Source organism: Camellia sinensis, chromosome 5 (genome assembly GCF_055761805.1).
Source record: "Camellia sinensis isolate YWXY chromosome 5, ASM5576180v1, whole genome shotgun sequence".
Lineage (NCBI taxonomy): Eukaryota > Viridiplantae > Streptophyta > Magnoliopsida > Ericales > Theaceae > Camellia > Camellia sinensis.
The window spans coordinates 219773924-219791566 of record NC_138965.1 but is presented as its reverse complement, the minus strand read 5'-3'; the positions used below and the strand labels follow the sequence as shown (position 1 = coordinate 219791566).

General features: G+C 34.2%; 1 protein-coding gene across 1 annotated transcript; it reads right to left on the bottom strand.

Moving 5' to 3' along the window:
* Positions 1-7707: 7707 nt before the first annotated feature.
* On the bottom strand, positions 7708-15789 carry LOC114275102 (coiled-coil domain-containing protein SCD2). Its single transcript, XM_028217102.2, has 17 exons — positions 15140-15789; positions 14586-14755; positions 14162-14237; positions 13975-14016; positions 13780-13842; positions 12666-12715; positions 12528-12555; positions 12180-12254; positions 11944-12054; positions 11801-11861; positions 11130-11246; positions 10624-10742; positions 10369-10438; positions 9577-9618; positions 8882-8922; positions 8170-8296; positions 7708-8006 (listed from the first exon to the last, which is right to left on the bottom strand). The coding sequence occupies exons 1-17, from the start codon at positions 15530-15532 to the stop codon at positions 7897-7899; spliced, it is 1695 nt and encodes a 564-aa protein (XP_028072903.1). The 5' UTR covers positions 15533-15789; the 3' UTR covers positions 7708-7896.
* Positions 15790-17643: the final 1854 nt, after the last annotated feature.

Genomic DNA, 17643 nt, shown 5'->3' with positions numbered 1-17643 from the left:
TTTATTCCTATTGATTGATTTACTTGTGAGGAATTTTTGATTTTCCCTAACAACATATTTTGCTATATAAAAAAAGGAAAATGATTGGTGGCCCTAAAAAATTTGCCCCTAATGCCCCTAATTTCCATTTTTAGAAACTGTTTTCTTTTTTTCTTTCTTTTTTCCTTTTTTTTTTTTTTTTTTACCTAAAGTGGAAATTTCGGGGCATTCGAGCCCCGAAATTCGGGCCCTCAAGCAGCGCCGATAAAAAAATTATGAACAACTTAATAAAAGTTGTACTAAACGGAACCCTAAGAAAGAAATTAAGAAGTATAATTACAAGCATTTACTTTGTGAAGCAAAATGTGAAGTGGAGAGGGGGGAAGAGAAAGGAAACATATGTATCATGATGGCTGGGACTGGACTGAAAGGTGAAAACCTTAAAAGTGGATTGGAATTTGGAACCTGCTTTGTACATATGTCTCTCTCTCTCTCTTGGTCTTATGGGAGATGTCAAGGAGAGAATGATTACCACTTGAGGATGTCGGAGAAAACATCTTATCCACGCCTGCTACTATGTCATTGCTTATTATTATTATTATTATTTGGCATTTGTTTTTACTTTTTTTTTTTAACTCTATTTAAACAAATATCAAAAGCACAATTTAAGGGTTAGTTTAGGATGTCCTAAAAAAGTACACTTTTTGATTTATTGGTGGGTTTGGGTTGGGTTTGGGTTGGATTTGATGTGATGTGTTAGAGAGATAATGTGATTTAAATAAGATGATGTGACTTAAATAAGATAGTGACTTTTTGACTTATTTAGTGCATGCCAAACTAGCCCTAAGAGTTCTTGAGGGAGCAATGCTAGGAACACAAGTCAAGAGAAGAGTGTTCTGTGCACCGTTTTTTATTTTTATTTTTTTATATATAACAATAACGCTGTGTTCAATTAGAAGATTTGAAAAAGAATTTAGAAAGAAAAAAAATAGTCAGTGAAATGAGAATAAAATATATCTACATTTCATCTAATTTCACACACTTTTCTGTTTTCATTTCTAAATTTCTCCTTAAATCCTCAAACTAAACACAGTATAAATATTTTGTGCACTTAAACTTATTTGTTGGTTCTTGAGGCCCATCTCTATTAACTCCCATCTACAATTCTATAATTCAAACTAGAGTAATATTGTACAAATTAATAAGCATGAATTATGCTTATATTTTTATTAAAATTTTGTTTTAATCTCATCACTTTCAATTGTTATGGTTAATATTTTATATTTTAAATCAAATAGTAATATCATATTTCAGTTTAATTGACATTTAACATAACTTATCAGGTGAGTGTTACTTGATATTTTGGCCTTGTTTGGGAAGTTGACTATTTTAGTAGGTTATTTTAGTTTTTGAATATTTTAGTAGATTAAAATTTTTATGTTTAGAAAGATAGTTGAATTTTTTGTAGTTAGATGTGATGTTTGTGGAAAAAAAAATGAAATGATTATGAGTTTGATATGACATTTTATCTTATTGATTATTTTAACATATTTTGTCTTTTTTATGAATTTTAGTCTGAAAAGCTAAATTTTAACCTTTACCAAACAAGACCTTTCTATTGTTATACTTAATATTTGGTATGTTTGATTTCTCAGAGGTAAACGGTGAGCCAATGTCACACATAAAAAGATTAAGCAATCTTATATAAGAAATGCTATGGTACAAGTCCAATTTGTTTTACAGAAAATTTTACCATTCTTCCATTGGTATCATCACTCTTCACATGGAATGATAAAATTTAAGGTAAATTATACTTTCACTCTTAAGTATAAAGGCTAAAAATTGAAATCTAGAAATTAGTAGAGGAGATCAAGTGATGGGATGAGAAGGGGAAGTGGCTAGTTGTGGGGTAGAGTGAGGGATGAGAAGTGGTCAGTTGTGTGAGTGAAGTGGGAAGGTGCATATATTTAGGGAAATAAGAAATGAGGGAAGAGTGCATGTTCAAGTGTTGTGATACACCATTTTAGTGAACTAGTGGGTGGCACATACGATGTGTGTGCAATTTAAATAAGTAGGAATAAAAAAAAATAATAATGAAATTAGTATTATAATGTGTACTTAGCTTAAGTGGTATGAGTCTTCGTACTTAAACCCATGGTCATGGATTCAAGCCTTGCCCATCTCTTTGTTTAACTTTTTTTTAAAAAATAAAAAATACTGCCACATGGCATGAGGAGGAGAGTAAAGTTTCAGGATACCAAAATTCCTATTCACTTTATAATAGTATAGATGATATAACAAGTGGCGATTAGGTAAAACTTTTCTTTTTTTTTTTTTTTTTTTTTTTGAGTTATGCCATTTTTTTTTTTGAAATTGTGAACCAAAGTAGAAATTTTTTTATTTATTTAAAGACTAAACTAAAATAATGGCCATACTAGATTATATTTTAAATTAAGTTTTTTTAATTTTTTTTATTATTAACGGTCAAAACTGGCCTTGTAAAGATTGGTTACAACCTCATGCGCAACTTTTCACCAAAAAATAATACTATTCAGTAGAATAATGTAATAGACGAACCTTACTTACATGATGCCAAGCCTCACATGCCCCAACTAAACCTGCCCATATTCAATGCCTCCCCTTTCCCACAAAATTATGACATAAAGCCCACTCCCCGCCCCCCACCTCTCTATTTTATTTATCTGAATCCAAACATTTGTTTTTTTGGTGTATTATATAACAAATGCTTTATTAAGACTTTGCTTGGGAATTGGTTATTTTAGTTATTTTTTTATAAAAAAAAAAAATATGTAAAAAAGTAAAGAAGGTGATGTGATAACTTATAATGACTTTTTAACTTTTTAATTAAAATCTTTAAGTCTCCAAATAAGGCTTAAGAGGCCCAATTAGCTAATAAACAAAACCTTGTTGCTCATGGAGAAAGAATTGTAAATTAGGAATGTTGAGATGAATGGTAAATTTTAGAATGTATTTAAATTTTATTTATTTATCATTTGAGTCGATTTCAAATGAGCTCTTACCACATTGGACTCAAGTAACTTAATTTTTTATATCACAATATAATCAAGCTGAGTTGAGTAATAAGTTATTTAAACTTGAAAACTTAATGAATTTTATAGTGTATTTAAACTTAATTTATTTACATCTCAAGCAAATTTTAACAAACCAAATTGTTGGGGAAGTTTTAAAATGGATTTTCAAAATCTATTGTTTAGTTTTGAGTGTTTTCAAAACCTTTCATGTTTTTCTTTCAAAACATGAAATAAACTTGGGGACTTTGTCCCACATTGGAAAGAGAGCAAAACATGAAGCACTTAATAAAATGTTACATGAAATATTCCTTTGAATATGATATTATGGGATGGATGCTAGTGTACATGCACTCATACCCCAAGGATGGGTAGTGGGCTGTGTGGCATTTGATGGCGCACTTTGTATGGACGCATCGGCGCAAGACGCCATGAGAGCACTTTTCTATTTGCATCGGACAAGTTGGAGCGATGACATAGATCCAACGTGGCATGGGTGATACAGAATACAATCAACTCCACATAGCAGTGCTGTGGCGTTCGTTGGCGATGAGTCAACCAACCGGTGGCATGGGTGATACAGAATACAATCAACTCCACATAGCAGTGCTGTGGCGTTCGTTGGCGATGAGTCAACCAACCGATCGAATGGTTGTATGTTCAATCTGGAGTGCTTTGATCATAGTTGTTGATTGGAGATGCACGTGATCGTACGAATGAGATGGCACCCGATCGTGATCAGGTGTGATTAGTTAAGGCTTGTATTCAGTGTAAGAATGATCTATACCATAGATCGTCAATCCAATAGTCAGATCTGATCGAATGTGATTAAGGGACATGACCATTCTATCAGATGCATCGAGACCTATAAATAGGTTGCGAAATTAGCCATTTCACTCCATTCAAAATCCAGAAATCATTCTTGCAATTCTCTCTCTTGATTTAAAGTTTTCGATCAAGAGTTTCTTAAGCAAGTTTCTACTTTTCTTATTGGTAATCAAATTCTACAAACTTGATTATCAGTGTCTTGGTTTTCTTGATTATGTCAAGAGTATTCTAAACTACTGTTGTCAGTGCAGACACCAGTAAACTTGATCTTTAGATCAGACTTCATTATTTCCTGGAGGCGAATTACCTATAACCCCTTGCACACCTTTTAGTGGTTGCAAATATTGTCTTTAGGTAAATTACACTTTATTTTCTTTTAGGTTTAACCAAGTAATAGAAACTTTTCTTCTCACATCATTATGTATTGTTGATTTTATGTGCATATTTATATTTTGTTGGTTTATTTTTCCTATGAAGGAAAATATTATAAATACGAGCGTGCTAGCAAGGATTGAAAAACCCTTATAGATTAATTCAAGCTAATTATCGAACAATTGTGTTGACGGTTCTTTTGTCTCAATGAAGAGGACTTCAAAATTGTCAAGTGCAGAGAAAGAGAAAAATTAATAGAAGGAGGAGGGAGACGGAGAGAGATGATTGAGTGAATAATCAAGGTGATTGAGTGAACAATCAAAGTAATAATTACTTACCTCTATTCCTATGCTTTGAAAATGAAGTGCATAAAATGTTTCGAAAAGGAAGTGTGTAAAATAAAATACAGAAAATATAAATGACAAGAAAAATATAAATCAATTATCTTTGATTTGAGTTCTGGCCCTCCTCTATAATGTACTCATGAATGGCTATTTAGGATTCGTTTGGGATGCGAGTTTGTTTTTTGGCTTTTTAGCTATTTTAGCCTTGGGCTAAAAAGTTTCGTTTGAGATAGGCTTTTTGGTTTTTTTGACTATTGTGAGAGAAAAAATGAAGTGATTATGATTTGGATGTGAAATTTTGTCTTATTGGGCTAAAAAATATATTTTTTCTTTTTGTGGCTATTTTAACTAAAAAGTCCCCGTTTAGCTTATGCCAAACGAGTGCTTATAGGCAAACATTTGTAAAAAAAAAAAAAAAAAACTACCTAATAGCTACCATATTCTTCCATCTCTATATTTTATTTTCCATTATCTTCTATAACTTTCTTCAACCCCCACTTGATACTCCATGCTCTTTATGTTCTCTATCATCTTTTCACATTTCATAACGTCTAAATAAATAAAAAAATGTCACATGTCCTATAATTTTATAAATAAAAAATAATAATAAAAATTATAAATTTATAGTGCCAACATATTTATATAGCAACGCTCATGGGATAAAAAAAGTTGTTACACTCTTGTCAGACTTTAACAATGTAACTCAACCTTTATTTTTATTTATTTTTTAATTACTATAGTCCATAGATGCTTAAAAATAAAAAGAAAAGAAGAAAGGCAGTCTAATCCAAAAATTCTAGGCCACCAAAACAGACATATTACAATCTTGTATCAGAAAAATGACAAAATACTAAACCGTTCTTTATTTTCAGCTGTGATTAGTGTGCGGCGTGCCTGTCTTATATATAACATAAAATACCTACTGGGTCTTAGGTGTGCCGGTTGTTTAGCTATTTTAACAACACAAAAGTAACGAAAAACGACTTTGAAAGCTTTTTATTTTTTATTTTTTTTTATTAAGGATAAATTACACTTACACTTATGAGATTTAGATTTAATAGATATCATTTTTTAACATTTAAAAAATTATATTAACTCTTTTGTTATTATAATTATTTAGATAGAATGAAAATATTAAATTCATACACTATTTCTTTTCTTGTTTTGCTTTATTTATTTTTTTTCAATGTAATTTTCTTTATTTTTCTATTAGGAGTTGCTGCTATTTATATAAGTAGAGGGGGTTTGTAAAATGAGACTATTAACCACATGAGTAAAATATAATTTTCAAAACGTCAAAAGGTAGAATGTAATTGGACCAAATCTCAGGAGTGTCAACATAATTTACCCTTAGTTTTAATATCCAACGTGGCCTTCGCTTGAAACACATGAGAATGAGCCAAAATAGCTGCGTTAGAGTATCCGCATCAGACTTAGCAAATTTAAGTTAAATTATAATTAAAAATTTACTTTTGTATTTTAGTTAGATTTTTTTTAGGAATTTTTTTATGTATACATTTTATCAGACTCTTTAAAAAATATTCATTTTTTATTGAGTGGTCAATCGGGTGCTCGATCAATTTTGATAGAGATTAGGTGGTTGACCACTTGGCAAAATTTTCTAAATAATAAAATAATGTATAATTTATGAATAGTAGATCGCTACATCAAACGATATATTATAACAATATCAAAATTTATTTTGTTGTAACTAGCCTAATGTAAAAATTCTTTTGAACCTTATCTAACTAATATAACTCTAAAACTAATATAACAAACCTGATACGGATGGTGCCAATAACTCTCTCTAACTTATATAAGGTGAATAGTCAATTTCTTTTATCAGTATAGTGGGTAATGGCACCCCACCAGCTTCCCCCAAATCCAGCCCAACTACTGCCCACCAAACTTCTACCTCAATAAGAGGTTGAAAATTTGAGCATAGGAATAATTCAAAAAGAAAATGTTTAAGACCTATATAAAATCTTTCATAATGATGTGATAAAATATATGTCAACTTTTAATTTGTCACTACTTTGTTGTGTAGAGCCTATTTTTCTTTTTATATCATTGTAGATCAAATAATGAATTCAAATTGTAAATCTGTAGCACTACTTAATTTAAAATAATTATAATTTTTATAAAAATACAAATGAGTCTGTGTCCATGATAGATAAGACAGCAGTCACTTTGCTTACACTTACACTATCATTAAAAATACAATTATTTCAAGTTGTTATGACTGAAATGGAATTTTCCCTATAGAGCCGTGCTTCGGACCCCAGTGACTTGGCAGCATGGGGTCGGTGGAAAACATAAACAAAAAAAAAAAAAAAAAAATTTTTTTTTTAGACCAATCCACTTTCCAAAAGGTCATTTATCCCAATCACCAGCAATAACTAGCCGACCCCTAATTTTTGGGTGCTAAGGGAGCTGCTGCTAGTATGAATAGGTTTTTTAGAAAGGTCTGGCTTTAGTCCAGTCCACGATTGGACTGGACCGTGCTGTTGGGCCCGTAGGGGCTTACCATGGGTCCTGTTTTGAAAATATGAACCGTTAATGTGTAGAATTCGTCGAGTACTATATGCCTATAAAAAATCATGTTGATCGGATTTCGATAGCTATGTAATCAAATTAGTTTTGTATAAAAAAAAATGAACAGTGAATAAATTAACAGTTGACAAAAAACTATTTTGATCACATAGCTATCGATATCCGATTAACGTTATTTTTTACAGACATATAGTACTCGACGAGTTCTACCTATTCAACGGTTCAAATTTTCAAAACGGGACCTATGGTAGGCCCCCCACGGGCCCAACAGCATGGTCCAGTCCGATCATGGACTGAACCAAAACCAGACCCTTCGAAAATGGTCCAAACGACATCCCTCCCTACACTATTGTCTTGAATTCAATGATAATATAAAAACTCGATTTTTGAAGAATATCAAAACAAAAACTAACACCTAAATGATATAATTTCTACATAATCAGGATTGGAAGCAAAATAATCACTAATGTGTTTGTAGATTTCATATGCTCTTTCAAAGCCACTATTCGTAAAGGAAGTAAACAAAAGCACACATTGAATGAAAAATTCAACTAAAAATTTTTGATAGGCAATCCTATACCTTGAGACAAAAATATAAGCATTTCACAAGTGTCCAAAAAAGTATACATCCAAGTACAAATACCTTATGTCTTGTGAGAGTGTGAGGCCTGTGATAAAAAACGAGTGTTGAGTTAAAATAATAATAACAATAGCAACGATACAAACATCTGAGGCAGTAGCTATGAAGTAGAATTTTTCGGTTGCGTGGCCTATTTTTGTGCAATAGAAACAGCAGATTCCTGATCAATTTCTTTGCGGGATGCTTCCCAGAGTCGTTGCTCAATACCCAATTTCCTCAGCTCCATCAAACCTTGCTCAACTACAATGCAATACATTCACCTTAAGGAAAGTTGAAAACTAAGCTAAAAAGGAAAAGTCCACAATACGCATGATAATTCAAAGACACTCAAACTCAACAAGATGACTGTAGCTATCGTGTTCCAATAATGTGAATATGAGGATTGTAGTCTAGTAACAATTACCATCAACAGCATCATGTGAGGATGGTGAGTGTGCACTACGGCTAATCCAAAACTGAAGTCTCTTTTTGGCAATCTCCTCTTCTATACCATGGACTTTGGCTCTTCCCCAAAAATATGTAAGCCATGCCTATCCAAGTTAAAAGTGGCACAAACAAGAATAATATCACCAGGAGTAGACATCAGCTTAACCTAAAAATCAATTGTGCAGAAATAATATACAAATTTGAAATGATGCAAAATACTTAAATTGAGGTCATTGTTTGACCAAGATTTCTTAAACTATGTAGTTCTAACTTGTACACAAAATTCTATAGAGGCAAGGGATGAAAATAGAGATGAAAAGAAAAGTGACGATCTTCAAATGTAACACATCTCTTCATGGTGAGGCATGCAGATATCCAAATCATTGACAAGGCTAGAGATGGATGGAAAGGCGTTGAATGGAACTCAGTATTTGTGTTTCAGAATTTTACTTGGTTCTGATTCTCAGTTAAGATTCAAATTACTTCTGTCATTCATAATTGGGAAGAAATGAGGTTGTTTCTATACCTAGTAAACAAAATGAGCTCACACAGAAGGAAAATACTACGATGAAGCACAATAATTAGAATTCTCAACCACTTGAAATATGTACTTGCGAGCAATCAGAGGAGTGTGACATATATAAATTAGCATGACTCATACAAAAAATAGTGACACAGAAATCCCAGACCTCCTTAAAAAGAACATCCTCAGACTCTTCCGGGCTCAGTTCTGCAGGGGAACAAAGACTTCAAAGTTAATACTCATTCATCATGGATGATCCATAATTCTATCAATAGCAAAATTTTAATAAATTCTCAAATTTTGACACTGCCTAATAACAGAATAGGATGGAACAAAAATAGAAGTCAGGGCATTCTGCAAGTGAAGCATCCAGTAATTTACATATTATCACACAAAAACATCAAAAAAATTATTCAAGCTTGCTCAAAGTAGTTTCAGCAGTGTATATTAGCAGGAACATGCCCTGAAATAGTGAAGGACTTGCAAGTTAAAGAAACACATTCATGTCCAGATCAAGACCAAAAAAGAGTGAAACAGAAAGAACTATTATATGATATCACCAAGAGTGAAGCAAAACTACGAAAAAAGACAAGCTTGTAATACTACAATTTTTTGGCAGGGATATTTTCTTATCCGTCTGAGGTGATTGTCAAAACAAATTCTACCAGTAGCTTGTTCAAACACTTTTGACAATGAAAATCTCTTAATTGAGTGTTATTCCTTGCAAATTGCAATTGCATCCCCACTTAATGGTAATAGTACTTTTCGGGAATTCAGTGCATACATATATAGATTCTAAAGCAAAATACAGTAGAAAACTACACTAAGGAAAGCCCAAAGCATACAAAATGAAACACATACCAAATGCATCCATAAACTTTGGATCACCAGGTGACTTCAGGTCTGCATATGAAAGGAATAAAAGAATAAGTAAGAAAAGAGTCCAGTATTTCGGAGGATATTATTGAACCTGAGGTACTTAACATTTTCCAACCACTAGACTTTCTCAAAGCCATAACTATATCAAACAAAATTCACTTAAAGAATACTTTCTATGCCAATGAATATCAGTAACCCTAAAACATAATCTAGAAGACATTAGCACCTGTGAAACGAAAATGCTTCAGAAGCCTACAAGGAGTTCTCAATGCAATCGCCAGAGAACATGAAGCCTCAGACTTCCAAAAATAAAAAGAATTAAAAGAAGAAACGAGAAAAATAATTTCTAGAAGATAGGCTATAGCCTAAAGTTTATACATACAAACAACCATATATGCTAAAATTGAGTCATCTCATGTCAATAAAGCCATAATCCCAACATTTTGGGATTGGCTAACATGCTCAAATGATAAAAATACATTATGCAAAACATGAAAATGAGACTGACAAGAGGCTGCTGATTTGGACACCAATTCTGATAAAAGGGCAACCCTGTCAAGAGCAATTGAAACCATGAATTTTCTGAACCATGCAACACAAAAGTCTATATGGAATAATAATGACTATTCGGTGCCTCACTTAAGAGAGGACTTATATTCATAAAACCTGGGCAACCAGCAGTGGCTTCAAATAGAAACCAGAAACTGCGAGGGAGTTCATCAATTAAAGCAGGTATCAGCCATCAAGCACATCAGCAGCATGTATAAGACAAACCTGAACCAGATAGTCGAACAGCATTTGCACGCCGCTGTTGTGCCAATGCAAGCACAATGGCATCCTCAACCTTGGAAAGAGCAACCATAGAACATGTGAGTAGGTATAGCGACAATTCCAAGAAAGAAATACTACAATATCATAAACACAACTGAAAAGCAAGTGGCCTGGTTTGAAGAACCAAAATTACTGAAGAACACTAAGAGTGAAGGATGAAAGTGAAACAAAATTTGATCTTATACTTCAAAAGGAAACCTTCAATGATGCAAGCTCCTTCAAGCCCATTTCAACTGAAAGCATACTCTCTATATTTCCTTCTCCAGTAAGATCGTTCAAGTCCTGAACTAGTTTGCTCCTCTCAGGATTCTCATCGCCTGCTCAGCATTGTAGATACAAAGGCTTCAAATGTGATTGAAAGAGATGATATAATGGCCCTGTTTGGTAGGGCTTATTTTCAACTTATTTCAGCTTTTAGCTTAATTTAAGCTATTTTGATGTGTTTGGTTCAGCTTAACAATACAGCTTATAACTTTTTTTAAATCAAAAATCAACTTATTCTTTGAGTGGGGGAGGAGAAACTTATTTATAAGTAAAAAATCAGCTTATGTTCACAGTTATAAGTTATAAGCTGTTAAACTATAAGCTATAATCACTTTCCCACAGCTCTACCAAACGGTGCCAATAAAGCAAATATACTGTCTTTATCAAACAAATAATAAGAATAATAATATTTGCTGCAATGAAAAGACAATGGCATTAACCTTTATCCCAGCATCCCTCTTTAGCCTTTTGCCCTGCAGAAACAACAACTTCGAAAGGAAGAGGTGCTAAAGATGACCAGTACTCATGTTTTGACACTGCAATATCTGCACAGATGCCTAAAGAACAAAGAACCATTGTGATTAAATAAAATCTGATTTGTGAGGGAAAAACTATGAGAAAAATTCATCAATCAAGCTAAAACAAATAAAAACAAACAGGAATCAACATGACCTTGTTAATTCAGATAATTGAAAGAAAAAAAATGAAAAGACACATGCAGATAGTTGGAGTAAATGGAACACCCAAGTGCGAATATCATTGATACCCCAAATATCATAAAGTTCACGGGGTATTAGTACATGGAGAATTTGAACAAAAGAAGGGTACTTTGCAACTACTTAGAGTTTGAAAAATTTGAAGCTTATTTATGGCATGTTTTGAGAGATGAGATTTAAAGATATAAAAAGGTTATCCATACATGACTAAACATGTAAATTAAGTCACAATTTGGGTTAAAATACACAGCATAGCATAACGCAAGAACTCCACTTGCTTTAATCTCAACTACTTAGGGTGAGTAAATATGAATGAATGAACAAAAAAATGAATAGAAAAATGAACTTTTGCTTTTAAATAATGAAGTAAAACATAGCTGTAACATGCTGATTACCATGCCGTGCAGCTAAACCCCAATAACGTGCAAGCCAACACCGCTTAAGAACAACTTCCTCCTGCAGTGTGATATGCTACTGCAATTAATATATACAGAAAATATGATAGGATTAGGTTCCAGGCAACAATACAAGTACATACCATTTCACTCTGGGTTAAAACCATCCTCTGTGTCATTGAACGAAGACCTCTAACTTCAGATTCAGTTCCCTGAAGCTGGTCTACGGCAGCTGTAGCCTCAGTTTTCACTTTCTGATTCAAGCAAAATATCAAAGCATAAAATTTTACAATGTTCAGCACTAGTGTAAGCCCCTTTAAAGTAAGTATAGAAACAAATAAAATATAATTAATAATGGCTGTGTGGAAGCATTCTTTACCTTAAGTTCAGACCGGAGGGAGGCAATTTCCTCATCTACCCCATCTTTTGTTTGTTTTGCATCTCTAAGTGCAGCCTATGATAATGAATAATTTCTTCATTATGCTAAAAGAACAGAAGGTGGAAAAAAAAGGGAATAACATGCACATAGGAGATGAAACACTCCAATCAGTTTGTGCAGTCCAGAACACCAACTCAACCATACGTACATATATAATTCCATTTTCAACTCATCATACAAAGCTCAATTCATCTCCCCTCAAACTCAAGTCCAAAGACAATAAATTGAGAGCTTCACTGGTACACCTTTACACTCAAAACGAAGAAACAACTCAAATGTGCCACCTACCTCTCTTTGACGCAATGCAGCTTCCTTCCTGTGAGTGATTAACACAAGATGTCATAATCAAAATGACATGAAAACAGTTATAAGAAGAATATTAGATAAAGTCATAGATGTAGGAGGCATTTATTAACTCTAGTATACCTGCTCAACAATTTTGCTTCTAAAGATACTCCTTCTCCAAGAGCAGCTACCTGGAATTAGAATCAAGCAGTGAAGTTTCAGCGTCACATTGAGACAGAGCTGATCATTGCCAGGAATGCATTACATACAAGTAAAATCAATTCAATATATTTCAACTTAGGCCTCGTTTGGGATGCTACCTTTTTAGCCAATTAGCCAAAAAGTTACTAAATTAGCCAATTAGCCAATTAGTCATACCAAAAAGTCAATAATTACGGCTTCTCTCTACTTTTTGCACAGCTTTTCGTATTTAGTCAAAAAGTCATCCCAAACATACAAGTTTTTTTTACCTACCTTTTTAGCCAATTAGCCAAAAAGTTACTAAATTAGCCTGTTCCCAAACGAGACCTTAGTCTTGTAAAACCAATTCAATATATTTCAACTTAGTCTTTATTACCACTGAAAGAAATATCTTATAATGCTAATTCTTTTGTTGAATGTATTTTCTGTGCTATGTAGAGGTGAACATTGGTTTAATGGTAAAACTTTAGCCAAATAACCTTGAGATTATGGGTTTAAGTCTCGGGGCAACCACTTTGTACATTATGCCAAAGGTTAGGTGTGTACCCAATTTTTTCCCTCCCAAACACACATTAATGTATACTAATTGGGCGTTGTTTTTTATTTTCTGTGCTATGTGACAACCTCAAGTAAACTATTTACTTTGCATTGCAAGAAGTTTGAGCAGAAATTTCAAAATTTTTGGGAGGAAAAAATCAAATAATATATGTCAATCATAAACACAACTAATAGAAAGGAGAAATTAATAGGAAATGCATACACAACATGTTCAAAAATGAAACATCTGATCTCATACTGTAGCTGTAGGTAAGCCGTAGGGTGGGCATAATCTATCATCACCAGAATCATAGACATTAAGGTATTGTTTTAAAATGTTCAAGCTCTACGTATAACATCCACGTGGAAGTTGGGGAGCAATCAAAATGTCTATAAGCATGCCTACCACAAAACAGAGGCAACTCAACTGTGTAAAATAATTCAATGAGAGACTTCTAATTAGAAGCTAAGTCACACTCTTACATTCTGATGTGCAACAAAACAATAAAGACATAACCTGTTTCTCAAGCTCCCTAACTCTAGCCTCTGCTTCGTCACAACCCTCTTCTGCAATCCTAAGCTGTACAACAGAATCCAAAACCAAATGTTATTGCCATAGATAGCATGTTTGGATGGGTTATATCATTTGGGTCGGGCGTGCATGTGTATGTGTGTGAGCAAGAAAGAAAATATAGAAATACAGAAATTGCACCTTTTCAAGAATATTCTCATTCTCTTCTTGTAGCATATCAAGCTGCAAAATGAGTACACATTAGCTTGACAAGAGAATCTTCAAGGCTAGTAATACGTAGCATACTACTCAGGATGCATACTCAAATGTTAATTGTAGCACACGCAGACATAGAAAGATATAAACTTGATAAGTTTGATTAACATACTTCATCACGAAGGGCAGAAGCCTCCCGTTGATCTCCTGTATCTTTCAAGTTCAATTGCCCCATATCTGATGAGAATCTGCAATTTATATCTGTGGTTATAACTTATATACACCCGACCCAGCAAGATAACAATATCAAAAGTTCACCATTGCATAAGCATGATACGTACTCAATAGAGGCCAATGTAGACATCTCACATATGCATGTATGTACAAGTTAAAGTTTTTGTTTTGATGAGAAACAAGCGTCAAGTCTATTCAAACAATTCATAAATTTCTAACTCTATTGACCAGACTGACAGTTTTAGCAATAATTTCCCTTCAACAAGTGCAATGAGCATTGCACATGCAACGAGTATGTATGAAGTCTTAATCTGTGAGAAGCAATGTTATTAACAGAGAAATAAGGCAGAATTTATTTTCACCTTTTCTCTGTTTGCCTATTAGTGGGAGGATCAATTGGTGGTATAGGAATTGGTGCCTTCAGCGATGTTCTACTAGGCGGTAATGCTGGAGTTGTACGAATAGACAATGACGGCCTTCCAGCTGATGTTGAGTGAACCGAAGGAGTTTCCTCTACAGAGTTACGAGCTGACTAATAAAAAACAAGAAATCAAGTTAATCTAATTGAATTGGAACCTGCATTACTCTGATTCTCTCTCTCTCTCTCTCTCTCTCTCTCTCTCTCTCACATAAAGGAATCTCAATTAACAGGAATGAACACTAAAATACACTATGATCTACAATACAACAGATCCTCTATTAATTTATACCAGATAAAATATAACTGATCTGTCGATCGCTCAAGGCAATAGATACTTCAAAATTCAATGGCTTTACTAATCCAAACTCAAAATGTGGTTGATTTCCGAAAATTGAGTCGAGAAAGGAGTTAGATACAATGAACAGCCACAAAACAATTATAGCCATCAAACTAAAAATGCAGTCAAAACACAAAACTAAATTGGAGTGAAATTACCGAAGGAGAAGGAGATCTAGTGGTCTTAGTAGAAGGAATCGCAGGCTTATTCTTGGTGTTGTTGCCATTGACAGAGGTGTTGGAGGAGGGCCTCGTGAACGACGGAGGGAGAGGAGCACCGAATGCAAAGTCGAGGTCGTCGTCATCGTCATCATCATCATCGTCGCCGTTGTCGGCGGCCTGAGAAGCCATGACCTGAGCGAGGCGCTGGGCGGCGGCTTTGGCGGCGAAGTTCTGAGTGCGCTTGATGTTAGAAATGCCGGTGGCGGAAGACGACCGAGAGTGGTGGTGGCGAGAGGGCGACATTGTCGGAGACGAGGAGCCGGCGGTGGCGCTCGATTCGCTGCTCCACTGACGGACGTAGACCGGACTCTCGGTTCGTCTCCGGTCCATGTATTTATATGAGAGAGAGAGAGAGAGAGAGCAAACTTTAAAATCTCGAAAGGCCTAGGCCTAGATCTCCTCCGTCTCCGTGGGACGGAAGAAGAGTAAGACAGAATTAAAGCACAAAAGTATGTATGGTATGGGGGAAAAGGAGAAGTGTTAGCAGTAGTAGTAGAAGTAGTGTCGGCGAAAAGTAGTCAAATGTCGCAAATTACAAGTAAAAATCTAGATACGATTTGTGGTTAAGAAGTCAAAGAAAACAACACGAGTTTAGTTTTAGTTTAGGGCAAATTACATATACACCCCTCGAGGTTTGGCTAAATTACAGATACCCCTGAGGTTTGAGAAATTACGAATTCCCCCCTGAATGCTATATTTGCATAAGAAATTAGGGGGTAATTTGTTATGAAATATAAACCTCAGGGGGCAAATTGTTATGAAAATACAAACCTCAGGGGGCGGGATGTAATTTCCGAAACCTCAGGGGTATCTATAATTTAACCATACCTCGAGGGGTATATGTAATTTGCCCTTTAGTTTAACCACTGGTATTATCTCTGGATTCACCTGCCTAGTTGACCAAAAACCTAAATAAAAAAAACACTATAGTCTATACTGATAACTTACAGGTGGATTAAAAAATACACCATCTTTAATTCAGCTTTAAATTGTTAAGGTAAAAAAAAATCAGTTTAAGGGATTGTTTGGGGTGTTTTAAATAAATGTATTTTTTGTTTTTTTGGACTAAAAAATTGAGGTTGTAAATATAGATGTTTGAGTTAATTTTTTGACTTTTTATGAAAAAATGTGTAATAAAAAATTATAAAAATTGATTTGTAGGGAAAATTCGAATTGAGAGTTGCGCAGCCGTAATTATTGACTTTTGATGAATAGTATTACATTTTTAACTTTTTAAGTAACTTTTTATCTTTTTATCTTTTTTGAAAGATTCCAAACTTGTCCTAAAATTAGATGACTCTTCCATATCAATGAAATATCTTATGAATTTTTTTATGTGATTTATGGTTACTTTTTTTAAATATGATAAATCACTACAACAAATTAAGCATGTAGTAGAGATAAAAATGATCAAAATTAACTAGCTCATGAGAATTTTTTATTATATGATTGTCCTGAAATTTTTTAGTTACAACAACTTCAACCAATTTATTAAATCAACCCCTTCAAATCTTCCCATAGATATCTTAAAGATCATTGTTACAAAAGTCAAGAGTCATGGGTCGCATGTCATTGTTTAGCTTCACACAAACAGGAAAGGTTGACTGGAGGCGATAAGATTCTTCTAATTTCCCCAAATAAACTAGTAACAAAATTGTATGGAATTAGGAAAACGAAAGACAAAAACCCTTGAAGCAAAACTGCATGAAAACTCACAATTTTTTATGAATCCATAAAACACAGATTATCAAGTCTAAAATAGCTCCATTTTAGTTATCATTTAATCAATGTCACATAAAACAATTTCACATAGTACTATGAGAAAAATGAGCTAGTTTAGACTTTCAGTCTCAACCCATGTGAGAGAAATAAATATTGTGACAAACAAACTCATTGTAACAACTTTCCGAGGATTATTGTTTTCAATTTAGGGATGATAATTTGAAACCGGTCCGACGGGGACCCGACCCCCCGACTCCGATCACAATGGTTTTTTTCTGAAAAATATCCCCGTGAGGACGGGGATGGTATTTGAAATTAAATCCCCGATTAGTTTCGGGCCGGGGCCGGGGACGGGGATAGCTTTCACAGCCCCAGACTCGGCCCGTCCCTGTCCTCGGTTTTCTCCCCGAAATAAAATTACTATAATACCCCTGTCTATATATATTACTATAATCCCCGTCCCCTTCCTCACACAAACACACAAACACACAGCTTCATCGCTTGAGAGAGAGGGAGAGAGAGAAAGAAGAAAGTCACAGCTTCCTCACACACTGATCTTCTTCGCCGTCATTCTCCGCCGATCTGATAGCATCGCTCCTCTACCGCCCTCCTCAACTCTCTCACTCGTATCTTCTCTCTCGACTCTCTCACTGTCTTCACTCTCTCGTTCTCACCTCTCACTCTCTTTCAACTCTCTCGTTCTTCTCTCTCTCTCTCTC

Excerpts from the sequence above, each read along its gene's own strand:
- LOC114275102 (XM_028217102.2), bottom strand. The coding sequence starts at position 15,532 with ATGGACCGGAGACGAACCGAGAGTCCGGTCTACGTCCGTCAGTGGAGC. Across the intron at positions 14,017-14,161 it reads CTTCTGCCCTTCGTGATGAA|CTTGATATGCTACAAGAAGA; the intron begins GTATGTTAATCA and ends CTCATTTTGCAG. Across the intron at positions 11,247-11,800 it reads GGGTTTAGCTGCACGGCATG|GCATCTGTGCAGATATTGCA; the intron begins GTAATCAGCATG and ends TTTGTTCTTTAG.